This window comes from Mchenga conophoros, linkage group LG15 (assembly GCF_057382185.1).
Source record: "Mchenga conophoros isolate Kocher_MC1m ecotype Shallow Benthic linkage group LG15, M_conophoros_male_GT1.1, whole genome shotgun sequence".
Taxonomy (NCBI): domain Eukaryota; kingdom Metazoa; phylum Chordata; class Actinopteri; order Cichliformes; family Cichlidae; genus Mchenga; species Mchenga conophoros.
Window position 1 is genome coordinate 33,222,214 of NC_140540.1, and position 13,243 is coordinate 33,235,456.

At 39.4% G+C, this 13,243-nt stretch overlaps 2 protein-coding genes across 3 annotated transcripts in view; both read left to right on the forward strand.

Moving 5' to 3' along the window:
- The window catches only part of mdn1 (midasin AAA ATPase 1), a 59,752-nt gene extending 57,464 nt beyond the window's left edge, over positions 1-2,288 (forward strand). For both annotated transcript variants that reach the window (XM_085247847.1, XM_085247849.1), the window contains exons 100-102: positions 135-201; positions 1,056-1,198; positions 1,281-2,288. In XM_085247847.1, coding sequence (XP_085103973.1) covers positions 135-201; positions 1,056-1,198; positions 1,281-1,466 — 396 coding nt within the window. In that variant the 3' untranslated portion in view covers positions 1,467-2,288. The remainder of the gene's footprint in view (positions 1-134; positions 202-1,055; positions 1,199-1,280) is intronic.
- Positions 2,289-3,740: 1,452 nt separating this feature from the next.
- Positions 3,741-6,314, forward strand: lyrm2 (LYR motif containing 2). The gene is made up of 3 exons (XM_085247797.1): positions 3,741-3,848; positions 5,730-5,870; positions 6,051-6,314. The coding sequence occupies exons 1-3, from the start codon at positions 3,804-3,806 to the stop codon at positions 6,129-6,131; spliced, it is 267 nt and encodes an 88-aa protein (XP_085103923.1). The 5' UTR covers positions 3,741-3,803; the 3' UTR covers positions 6,132-6,314.
- The last annotated feature ends 6,929 nt before the right edge of the window (positions 6,315-13,243 follow it).

The following is a 13,243-nucleotide window of genomic DNA, read 5'->3' on the forward strand; positions in this document are numbered from 1 at the left end:
TGTGTGCGTGATCATCGGCACGCCCCTGAGCACAGCTCTGAATGTGCTCATACTGTAGCTTCTGCTTAAACATGATGACATGTGCTGAACATGTTGCTGTGCTGCTGCATTCATTCTCTCTCTGTCATTTACAGTTTTTGGAGACCTCAGTTAAAATGTTTCTGGCAGCACGGCAGCAGATTCCAGGATCTATGAACTCAGGTGACTCCTCATTCTGCTCCTCAGCTTACTGGACCTCACACTAGATCAAACACCTGAGAAAACAAAAAGGTTGCAGGCAGTATGCAGATTAGAATATATAATGAACCCTAACAGTCATGGGATTGTCACATGAATGTGACACGTGAAGTGTTTATATTGTACAAGTATGTATACAACCAAATGTGTTAAATGTTTTATAGTTTTGTTCATTTTTTATTATCAATATCCATGCCTAATGCACCTAACAGCCAGCTGCAGTTACTGTGTACGAGCGCTTGAAAACAAAAGTTCTACTGTCCTGCTGAGTAGGTGTGATCCAGTTCACATTTAGGTTCTCTGAGATTCAACCAATTAGAAGAGCAATAGGAAGTAGTTTAGCCACTTAGTTCAGTATTGAGATGCTCTGTTGTGGGCTTAAAGGACTATTACGTGCAGGACTGTGGCCTCTGTGGAGGCCATGAGTGTGCAGCTGTCATAAAATACTCACTGTAGTCCTACATGAGCAGCATTTTTTTTAAATAAACATTCTTGAGGTTTTCATGTGGAGCCTCTGATTACACGTGACCAACAATTCCCCCCCCTTTAAAGCTGAAATTTTGATCATCATTATATTATATTAACCAGTGGTACCCAGAGAAAACTGTAACTTCTACATAAGGATAGTTCAGCTTCTCTGAATGAGTCTCAGGTGGAATTTGTGTCAATGAAGAAGAACGTCTGATAGACAGATGCTGTTTGTTCTCTTTAGACAAAGAGGTGGAGTTTGTCATAGTCATGAACTAAAGAGGAGCCTGTGGCTCATTCATACTCACCAGATGTCCAGTCTTAAACTGATCTGTGATATCCCTCCATAGAGACAGCCCAGCTGCTTGTGATCGTGTCTGATGGTCGGGGGCTCTTCCTGGAGGGAAAGGAGCGGGTAATGGCCGCTGTGCGTGCAGCACGCAGCGCTGGTATCTTCATCATCTTCATGGTGCTGGACAATCCGAACTCCCGGGTACGAGACCAGAATGTGATTGTTGGGTATTTTCCAAAGTTTAAGTCTCAAATCGTAACTAAACCTCGATACTGTGCTGCAGGATTCCATTCTAGACATCAAGGTGCCCATCTTCAAAGGGCCAGGAGAGCTGCCAGAGATCCACTCCTACATGGATGAGTTTCCCTTTCCCTTCTACGTGATCCTGCGAGACATCAACGCCTTGCCAGCAACACTCAGCGACGCACTCAGGCAGTGGTTTGAACTTGTTACTGTGGCTGAGCAGTAGGCTGATGAGGAGCCATCTTTTTACAGGAAAGAGGGAAATGGGCAGCAGCCACCGCAAAATGCCAGTCTGCTGCTAGCCTGTCAGAGATCAGAGACTGAGCTGTAAATGTGCCTTTATTTTCTTATTATTACTGTAGGTTCTAGTCGAGTTGGATAGCAAGTGTTGCTGTTTTGTCTGCATCAGGGGAATTTGGTGTCTTTTGTCATGTAACAAAGGATTGCTTTAACTTGCACGTCTGAAATTAAATAACAGAAACAAAAATGTGATTTCCATGTGCGTGAAATACCGTAGTTAAGCATCAGTAAATACCTCTGTCCCTGTATGATAGCCCTGTTTTACATTTGTTTGAATGTTTAGTCAGTGTTATGAAGATCAAAGAATTATCTTCACCCTGAGCACAACAGCAGGACTGAGCTTTGTATAATAGAAGCCTTTTTCAAGGCTAAACTGAACAGTAGCATGCTGGAGCTGATATTAAAGGAACTCAAACATGTGCCTTGGAAAGAACAGCACTGCATCTCATGTCACACCTCAAGTAGCAGGTGACAGATCAGGATTTTTACTAGTTTGTTTCAGTCATGTACTGTGAAGCACAGCAGCTGCAGAGTCCGCTTTTTATAAAGGCCTCTGGGAGAACCCATCTTTGTGCTTTAGAAACACTTCAGTTGTGTTCATCTTCCCTTTGTAGTGTGACACAGCTGACTGTCTGTGGAAACATGTTCATGATGTGTACTGAAATGTGTGTTCTTTAATGTGGACATACATGTATACATATTTAACGAGTTAATTGCATCTGTCTATTAAATCATGAGATGAACAAAATCCCACTGTCTGTGACTCACTTGTTTTAAAAGCCACAGAGAAGAGAGCCACCCAAACCTTGAACCTCGTTTTAACAGAGATGCAGCAGTCGAAGAATCCTGAGCTATGGGAGAATTCCACAAATCAAAGATGATGGAAGACTGTTGATTTTATATGTGGAGCAGTTCTTCAAAAAAGAAAAATCCCCAAATATGTTGTTCTAACCTCCTAGGACCTGGCGTCCAAATATGTGGACATCACATTTTGGGCTATTTAGACCAAAATACTCAATGTTGCTCTACAAGGGCCTGATATCCACTTACAAGGACATTATACTGCTACATTTCTATCGAAATTTTAAACGAATATCCTCATATGTGGCTCTCATTTTTCTTAGAAACAAAAATCAGGTAAAACAATAAATCTGGAAGCCGGAGTACCCAGATTTATAAATCTGGTAATTCTTTGTTTTTACATTCCCAATATTCCCAATTAAAAATGCATTCCGTGGAAGAGTTCGGGTCTTAGGAGGTTAAGATTGCTATCACGGCCCACGTCACCCCTACTATATTGACGTGAAGAAGTACAATGCAATTTGGCCCTTGAAGTTACATTTTTCTTTTAGGGAGCTTTGTTTGTTGTTGAGTGCAATATTAAAATAAGTTCTTTAAAAAGCAAAAATTATTTAATATGAAGGCAATATGAGCAGAGAGTACAAACAAGCTGATGGAACAAGTTGTTGGCACATTTCTGGGAAACCTCACAAAAATGGTACAAGCAAAACTGTCAAGAGCATCTCTGCACTGAGTAATGCACACCATCTTTTGCATTACTTTTTGCCTTAAGTACTGTTTAGAAGTACTTCAACCTTTATGTAAACTTTATGTAAACTTCAGAAAAGAACAATTGAAATAATTAAGCAGGCTTTACAGCCCACACACTAACACTATTTTTGTAGTCAAAAATCTTGAAATCTTAAATTCAAGAACAGTTAATGTGTTAAACAGTTAATCTTAAAATTAATCTTAAAATATAAAGCACACAAATTATGTATAATGATAGTAAAGTAATATGTTGCCAGGAAGTGTATTGACACGGAAGGGGGCGATAATCTAATGACATTTTGTATTTCCGTTTATTAAAACTGTGGATGGACCTGTTCAACCATTATTCAGTTAAAAAAAACAAACTGGAACGTGCTTTTGGAAGAACATGAAATTGATGACTAGTAGTATGTGTAATTATTATATATTTCAACATATTGGTCATATTTCATCTGGTCATATTTCAGTTTTTTTCCTCTCTCTGTGGGGCAAGTGGGGGTAATGATAAACATAGTAAATCGATTGTGTGTGTGTGTATTAATTCGTTTGCAACTCCGAAATAAAGGGTCACCATCAAATGCCACAAAAATAAAACTTAGCACTTTCTGTCGGTACTGGTTCTTGTTATGTCCTCCGCTCCACCAGGGGGCGAGAAACAGTGAGGCGCTATTAGCGTCATTTCAACATCCGCCTGTGAAAGTGCCGAGTAAATATGACCGTTTCACGGTTGCCGTCTGCTGCGCTTTCTTTAAAGCAGGTAAATATATATATATATATATATATATATATGATATGAAATATCTACAGCAGTGTTAGGTGTAAAATCTAAAAAAGTTGAGTAGCTAACAGACTAGCTTTAGTAGTTCTCTGTACCCTACTACTAGCTAGTCCCAATGTACGCCCGTCACCTCCTAGTAAACATGGTGAAAAAGAACGTCATGTTCTGGCCCAAAGTGTTCAGGGTACCCCGGCAAAAAGGAAAGTCGACATTTATGCCTTCTGTTTAGAAACCTTTTCACCTTTTATTTTGAAACTGTTTTTCAGCCGCTGCAAGACATCGTGAAAAAACAACAGTCATTAAAGGTCCAAATCTTCGCTGGGATAGCATACTGTGACATCAGTGGCCTTTTCTGAAGAGTTGTACAAAAATAACCCCAGTTCTTAGTGTTTTGTTTAGTTTTTCCTTCTTGAAGAAAAAGTTATCGAACTTTGGAATAAACACACACAGTATCAGACACTGGACAGACCATTAAGTAGGGGTGGGGGGAAAAATCGATACTGTGTAGTATCGTGATATTTTGTTACAAAAAAGGTTTTTGTGCTCTGACTTCAGAGCATGTTGATCAGCTCCTTTTTCTGAGCAAGAATCCTGACATTCCTTCACTGTCCAAATGTGTTTAACTTTTTTTTGGCAGCAATAAACATGACAGTTTATTTATTTTAATTTAAGACATGTTTTATTTTAATTAAGTTTAAAACTTTTTTATTTAATGTAAAATTATATTTTGTTTTAATTTACTTTCAAATTCTTCAGTTGCTGAAGGGGCTGCATAGTTTTCTTAAATTGCATAGTTCAGAATAGCTATAATTGTACCAGATGGTTGCATTCAGTTAAGTTGGACTAGACTGTAGTACAACAATAAAAATGACTGAAATGAGAGAAAGACTGAGTGCGAGACTTTGATATTAGATAAAATGAATATTGATAAAGTTTACCTTTATGTACAGAATCTGAATATCGCAAAATATTTTTAAAAATTGCAATAATATCGTATCGTGTGTTAAGTATTGTGATAATATCGTATCGTGGGATGTATGGTGATTCCCACCTCTACCATTAAGGAATACAGACATTGTCAAAACAAATGAAACGAGTAGATGGCAAGATATTTTTGTGAGAAAGAGCTGACCAATAAAATAAGAGCACAAAGTCATCTATCTAAATTATACCAAATGTTGAGATTATATAGTCTTCTTAGTTGGGCGACCGTGGCTCAGGGGGTTGGGAATCGCATCTGTAACCGGAAGGTCGCCGGTTCGATCCCTGGGCTCTCTGTCCTGGTCGTTGTGTCCCTGGGCAAGACACTTTACCCTACTTGCCTACTGGTGTTGGCCAGAGGGGCCGATGGCGCGATATGGCAGCCTCGCTTCTGTCAGTCTGTCAGTCTGCCCCAGGGCAGCTGTGGCTGCAACCGTAGCTTGCCTCCACCAGTGTGTGAATGTGAGAGTGAATGAATAGTGGATTGTAAAGCGCTTTGGGTGCCTTGAAAAGCGCTATATAAATCCAATCCATTATTAGTTTAAATAGTATTTAGGAGTTCTGTAAAAACAATGTAGAAATGAAAATATTTACTCAATAGAAAATTACAAATGTCCTCTTCTTTCTATGTGTCGCAGAACAACAATTTAAAAATTTTGTGGTTACTTAGTGCAGGGATGTTGTTTTTAAGTATGTTGTTTCATACTTAGGTTAGAAGAGTCTCTAAGGAATCTGTGCATATTATCAGAGCAATACTGCATGTTTTTAAATAAGTTTCAAACATTATTAACAGTGGCACTAAAAGCATTAAGCCAGATTTGGTCCTAGCACAACCGCATATATTAAACTGTGTGCCCTAATAGCATACGTTTGGCTAAGTTTTTACACAGGCAGAATGTGTTGGGGATCTACAGAAACATGCTGAGGACCATACGACGGGTGCCAGATGAGGCAGATAGGAAGTTCTTGAGAGACTGGGCCAGAGAGGAATTCCATAGGAACAAGAATGTCACACATGAGGTACACAGTTGTTGTTTTTTTCACTTTTGTTTTACCAGGTCCACTAAAAGTCATTGTGTCATCAGATCAGAAGTTAGATATAGGTAAAAGAAAATAAACACTTAGCAGCATCTCAGTTTTTCCCCTCTTGGACTAAATGTTCAAACTGTGTTATTTAATGTGTCTGTCTGGTCAGTTCAGGATGCAATCCGTATGATGATCACACAAGCTTCCAATCACCTGGCGGAGCTGCAGAAGTCTCTGGCGTTGGCCCACAGTTAATGACTGCAAGCTGCTGGAGTTCCTGTTTTGTACTCTATTTGACTGGTTTTTAGTGAGGAATAATATTTGGTGTGGGAATGGAGACCACCTGAGAGTCTGATTGAACCCATCTGCCACGTGTGTATATTGGCACTGTTTATACTGTACATGTGTTAAATAAAGAATAATGTATGAAATGACAAACACCTTGATCCTTTTTTAATGCATTTTTTCTGGTATCAAATAGAGTAACAGCAACTGTAGTGATACAGCAGACAGTAATACTGCAACATGGCAACGTGTCCTTACGGGGACACTCGGAGCGATGTGGGGTTTTGACTTACTGTAGGGTCTTTACCTTACAATGACGGAACAGTTATTGCGATTTGGTGGTATAGAAAAACATGATATTCCTGGATTTTACCACAAGAGCAAGCATGTATTGCTTTGCATCTTTCCTTATAGTATACACTCACTGTACACAGGAACCCAGGAGAGGACAGTCTTAAAGAGGGTTTTGGATTTTTTTTTTTCAAAGTCAGCTGGTATCTTTAAAGATTTTAATGTTCCAAAAGATGTAAGCATCTGCAGACCAGAGAACCTCTCAAATTCAGAAACCTTTGATTTTCTGTACAACAAAGTTCGTTCACTTCTTTCTGGGGTAAATCATGATGATTTGAGCTATGTCCCTAACCTGCTCTGGAGCAGATTAGTGTCACAGAACCTTCAACCTTTATGTAACAGTAAAGCCACTATGATCTTCTCATCATCCTGATATGGCACGCACTGCACTGTCGCCTCACAGTCCTGAGTTCGATTCCACCATCTGCGTTTGCATGTTATCCCCGTGTTTCTGTGGGTTCTCTCTGGGTACTCCGGCTTCCTCCCACAAACCTGAGACATGCAATTAGTGGGGTTACGTTAACTAATGATTCTAAATTGCCCATCGGTGTGAATGTAAGTGCAAATGGTTGTCTGTCTGTGTTAGCCCTGCGATAGACTGGCGATCCTGCCTCTTGCCCTATGACAGCTGGGATAGGCTCCAGCCCCCCCACAGCCTTGATAAGGAACATATGAATGGAACACATTTTTAACAGCGCTTATTCTGGCATTTAAATGAAGTCATAAAAAGTAACAGTAAGAATATATAGACATATTTAGAAAGTGCACCTACTCTTCAAATCGGTGTCAGCACATCCATCAACCCCCTCCATAATATACTAGGCACATTGCCTCTGTCACTATTTCCAGTTAATGTGTGTACCTGCTGCTGATTTCTAAATCAGCAGCAGGTGTTAAGCAGTCAACTTCACATTTTTGTGAACTGCTTGGTGATATCAGAATTAAAATGCTAGCTTGCAATTTATGCCACTGAAATACACAGGTAAGAGTTCAGTCAGAATGTGTGTGTTTTTTTTTTATTATTATTTTAACTTTGTTAAATAACCATTCACAGAGTCTGTTGCCATAATAAGATGACCTGAGAACAGGGGCAATTCTAGGATCAGAGCTTTGGGGGTGCTGAGCACCCAGAGAGCTGCCCAGCCAAGCAAGATAAACTTTACACGTCACGATGAGACTTCTTCCCTGTCTCTTTCAGTCCCCGCATCCTTAAATGTCTCCAGTTGTCCCAAGTTCTCTATGACTGTCTCCTTGGTGCATTTAAACACCTGGGCCCTATTTCAGGAAGCCGGTTTAGTGCAAACTCTGAGTAAGTATACCCTGAGTTAACGAAAACTCTGGGTTTTCGGTTTCACAAAGCGAGTTTAGATTAATTCTGAGCGAGTTACTATGACAACACACTCCGTGAAGCTAACCTGCCCCCTAGCAGGTTTACTTCAACTAACCCTGACGTTCTCCGCCTCTTTGTCAGAAACCTGACTGTAGGAAGTGTCAGACATGGCGTGCTCCTTCCTTGAAGAGCCAGTAGATGTTGAAGCCCAAATTCTCTCCGCCGGGAGAGAGTGATTAGAGCGCGTTCGGACATTTTATCATTTCCTGATGATTTCCTGTGTGAACGTTACCGTTTTTCAGCACAATCTATAATTTATTTGAAGAACATCCTCAGGCCTAATATTGCTCATGTGACACATCGCGGACATCCTCTCAGTTCTGTACATATTATTTGTATCGCACTTCGCTTTTTTGCAAACGGGAGCTTTCTGTATAATATTGGTGACGCTGAGCACGTTTCCAAGGCTACCGTCTGTCGGGCAGTCAGGAATGTTACAGTTGCACTGAAACGTCTCCTGTACTCGTTTGTGGTGTTCCCCGGTCATAGACCCACAAGATTTATCAAAGAGGGATCCCACAAAATTGCAGGTAGCAGGATGAACGAAACTTAATTCATGATGTGGTGATACTTGAACTACTACTTAAATTTTACATTTATTCTCACGGTTCCCAGGCGTGATTGGCTGTACAGATGGCACTCACATTCCAATCATTGCTCCTTCAGTAAATGAAGGAGACTATGTGAACAGGAAGTCTTTCCACAGCATTAATGTACAGGTACATAGTTCCCTGTAGCATTTCAAACTAACAAATTATTTCATTATAGTAATGGATGCTAATTTGTGTTCTCTGCACTGTGAAGATCATATGTGATGCTGCCAACATTATCACAAATGTGGAAGCCAACTGCTCAGCCTCTGTGAGTGGTGGTGGTGGAGGACCCCCACCTGTTTTTCGGACCTCCGCTTTTTTTCTGTTGGCCATAACGGGTCACATTTGAGCATACAGAGTAAGCAAATATGTACTTGTAATGTGCTCAGATAATTTCAATAAGTGCTTACAGAAAGAAAATTAATGTAGCCTCTAACTGCAATTGATTTACAAACAGACCAAGCACTATGGCTCATAATACAATTACACCTTACCTGTTTGGACTATATTTTTATATTTCATTTTTACTTGCTGCCAGGAATGTTTGGGGCCTGTTGGGTTGCACCTGCGCTCACATCACATCACAAAATCAAATGTATAAAATAAAAAATAAAATATAATAGAATAACGTGTTAAATGGGTGGAAATCCCTAGATCAATGTTTAAATTAACACTCACGATTCTTAAATTCATCAAGTCTCTCCGTGCCTGGGTCCTCGTCACAAAACATGACAATGAATGACGCCAATAGTGAGTAAAAAGTAAACAGTATAATACAGATACATAAAAAAAACACTCCCAAAACAGAATAAATTATTACAAAATATTAATAAAAAACTATAAAGATGGAGGCAACTTTGCCTGTGGTAGAATGTATATAATGTATGAAAAAAAACTTTACTGCACATACTAATTTTATTAATTTAATAATACTAATTTTGTGTTGTAAGATTTATGAGTTTCATACATTCATAGTGGTCCTTGGGAGAGCTTGACATTTTTCTCAGGTGGTACACACTGTAAAAAGTTTGAGAAACACTGATAAGTGTATGCGTGCTTTTGGAAAACATTTAAAGCTGCAGTACAGAATCTTTGAAACCAGCTTAAAACATTTTTAGAATATAAACAGTGCACTCTGCTTCTCTTTACAGCTCCTCACTCCACCAGGGCTGTTTGGCTCTTTCTGATAGTGCTCAAATGTGATGTACGTACTGCGGCAGTCATACAGACAACTGGACGGTCCAAAAGTTGGCCTACCTATTACTGGCTGAGGTTTTAGTAAAGTTGTGGCTGAACCACATAAAAATATATCATTAATTTTAATCTCCCCAATCAATGATAATGTTATGTTGGAATGTTGTTAAAGAGGGTCAGAAATGTTTCAACCCAGTTTGTTTTGCAGATTCTGTATATCAGCTTTAATATCGGGAGAACACAACTTTCAGATTGTGTGAGTAAAATCAGGTTTTTTTTCTCTTTGTCAGTTTAACAGTTGCTGTTGTGCCTGTCACTGTTCCCTGTCTGTTTTCTTACCTTGTTCTTCCTGACCTTGTACTTTCTCCTCATATTACCCTCTTTGGACTGACAATCATACACAAATAGATTCAATTAGATGAAAAATTATGGTCAAATGTCGCTGATTTTACTACAGAGCAGGACGGATTGTAGGGTAGCAAACATCGATGGAAAGGTTTTCGAGACTGCAGATTATCTGGGTGTAATGTTTTTCAGCTAAAAAGAAACATGGCCTGATGCCTACCTAACTATATAAAGAGTAACTGAAGGTTAAATGCAACTAATATGTCTTGTTTTAAGCCAGACACTTACACCTCCGCTCCGCTGCCTCTTAGCCACCATCGGTCTGGCAGCAAGGGTGCTAGAGAGCTGGAAAGTTGTTTTTTTTGTTTTTTTGTTTTTTTTTTTGGGGGGGGGGGGGGGGGGTTGTATACTTTTGTCGTTAAAATGTTACGTCTCAACCAAGTACTGTATTGTCAAAAAAAAGTAAGAAATCTTTGAGGGTGCTTTGATTCATTTTGGGGGTGCTTCTCTCTTTATCTCTTCACTTATGTGGTGATTTTAAAAGGTGTGTGCAAACCTTTAACTGTTATTGAGTTTCTTGCATCACAGCTGAGGCTTTCAATCACTGTTTCCACACAAAGTTTGCTTAAATTTGTTGAAATTTTGAGACAAGTGCACAAAAGAAAATAAAAATACATGTGCACAGTGTTGGGTAAGTTACTTTAAATTAGTAACTTAGTTACATTAGTAGTTATTTCTATCAAAGGTTACTCGTTCCTTTCTCGTTACTTGTAGTAACTAGTTACTTTAACTAACTTTGGTTTTACTCAGAATTCTCTTATGAATGTGTTGCTTCCCTAACTGGATACCAGCAAGGATGCCAGTCTTTTATCTTGTTTACATGTTAGCACTATCCTGCCACAAGTGCACTGTGCCACCTAATGGCCTGAACGTAAAATGGCAGTGTAGTAGTGCGAGTGCAAGTTAATGATGAAATGAATGAAACTAAATTAGAAATTAACAATGTTTGTTTTATGTGTCACTTTTTATCTGTCTGTTTTAATCTATTTATATTGTTTCAAACCTCTATAAATGCAAACACATCATTTTGGGGTTGATGCAGCAGTGTTATAAATCACAAATCATTGTACGTAGTATCACTAGGAAGAAGCAGTGGATCACAAAACACCACATACAGTGTGTTAAAACTTTTGAAAAGTATATTTATTTTTGCCATTGAAATGGGTAGAAACTTTACTTTTAGCAGTGCCAACATTAAACTGTGGCTCAGACCATTTAGGAGCTGTAGGTATCAAAAAATGCAGTGCAAAAATGGTTCAACATAAACACAGTGAGGTTTGTCCATTCTTTGTAAACTTAACTGAAAACAGCTGAACTGCACCAACTGGAGACCTCATGTTCAGTAATGATGGGCAAACTTAAAAGTATTTTCAGCCTCACAAAGAAAAATAAAATAAACTGGAAAAATTTGCATTTCCTGCGAAAATGCAGTGTGGATGCTTTAAAGCTGAAGCTGTCTGCAAAAACTAGCTGAAAAAGCTGAAAAGTTGCAGAAATTGTAAAAACTTTGAAGAAGCAAAGGAACTTTGCTAATATTGAATAACTTAGCAGAACTGCAATATCTTAGAGTAAACATAATACTTGGCAGAATGTCTGTGAAGGTTCTCAGTCATCCAGGTCATCGTAGTCAAAGGAGCTTGGAAAGAAAAGCGTCTGGACTTCTTTAAGTTGCTTGAAGACGTTTCACCTCCCTCGCTGGTGTCTGGTCACCAGACACCAGCGAGGGAGGACAGACGCAACAATATTGTCATCCCCTATGTAGCCGGTGTATCAGAGAAACTCAGGAGAGTTTTTTCCAAGCATGACATCCCAGTGTATTTCAGACCCAGCAACACACTCAGACAGAAACTGGTTCACCCGAAAGACAAAACGCCAAAACACAGACTTAACAATGTGGTGTATGCTGTACAGTGCAGCGAGGAATGCTCAGACCTCTACATTGGAGAGACCAAACAGCCACTTCATAAGCTCATGGCACAACACAGAAGAGCCACCTCCACAGGACAAGACTCAGCTGTCCATCTGCATCTAAAGGATAAAGGACACTCTTTCGAGGATGCCAATGTTCACATTTTGGACAGAGAGGACAGATGGTTTGAAAGAGGAGTGAAAGAAGCCATCTATGTCCACTGTGAGCGACCATCTTTGAACAGAGGCGGGGGTTTACGACACCAACTCTCTGCCATCTATAATCCAGTTTTGAGATCCCTTCCCAGACGCCTTAACGCCCACTCACATCCTGGGCCATCTGACCTCAGGAATTCGCATGACAAGGTGGGGCCAGGTTTCACAATGAACACACCCGAAACTCTGGCTGATTGGGACCCACACCCAGTTTCACACCTTGGCTCAGGCGATTAGAGGATCATCAGGGGGTCCTTTTGTCCCTCTGTGGGGGGTCACTACCACTAGGTTTATATCTGGGACTCTCCACCATTTGACCTTAGAACTGAAGAAGCTTCTCGGATGAGAGGTGAAACGTCTTCAAGCAACTTAAAGAAGTCCAGACGCTTTTCTTTCCAAGCTCCTTTGACTACTTGGCAGAAGTACAATAGCATAGGAGAACTTAGCAGAAATATTGTAACTTACCAGAAACATGATAACTTCTCAAAAATACAAGAATTTAGGAGAAATAGTATAAGATAACAGAAAGAATATATTTAGCCAAAAATACTTAAACATTACAGAAACACTATGATTTAGAAAAATAGTACAACATAGCAGAAATACTGTGATTTACCAGAGACACTGTGATGAACTCTGAATATTGTCATTTTAAATTAATACTATGTTTTAGCACAAATAATTAAAGCATCCACACAATAATAAGTATTTTCAGCCTCAGAATCAGAATCAGAATACTTTATTGATCCCTGGGGGAAATTATTTTTTGTTACAGTGCTCCATTATAAACCAACATAAACCAACATTAAGACAAAACAGACAATACGCTAACTAAGAATAGTACAATATATACATATATATACATACATAAGTCACTAAATAGCTGGAAAAGAAACGTGTAGTTCTAGCAGTAACCAGTGTGTTAAGTGGATGCGTTGTACAGGGAGATGGCCACAGGCAGGAAAGACTTCCTGTGTCGTTCAGTGGTGCTTTTCGGTAATCTCAGTCTCTCACTGAACGAGCTC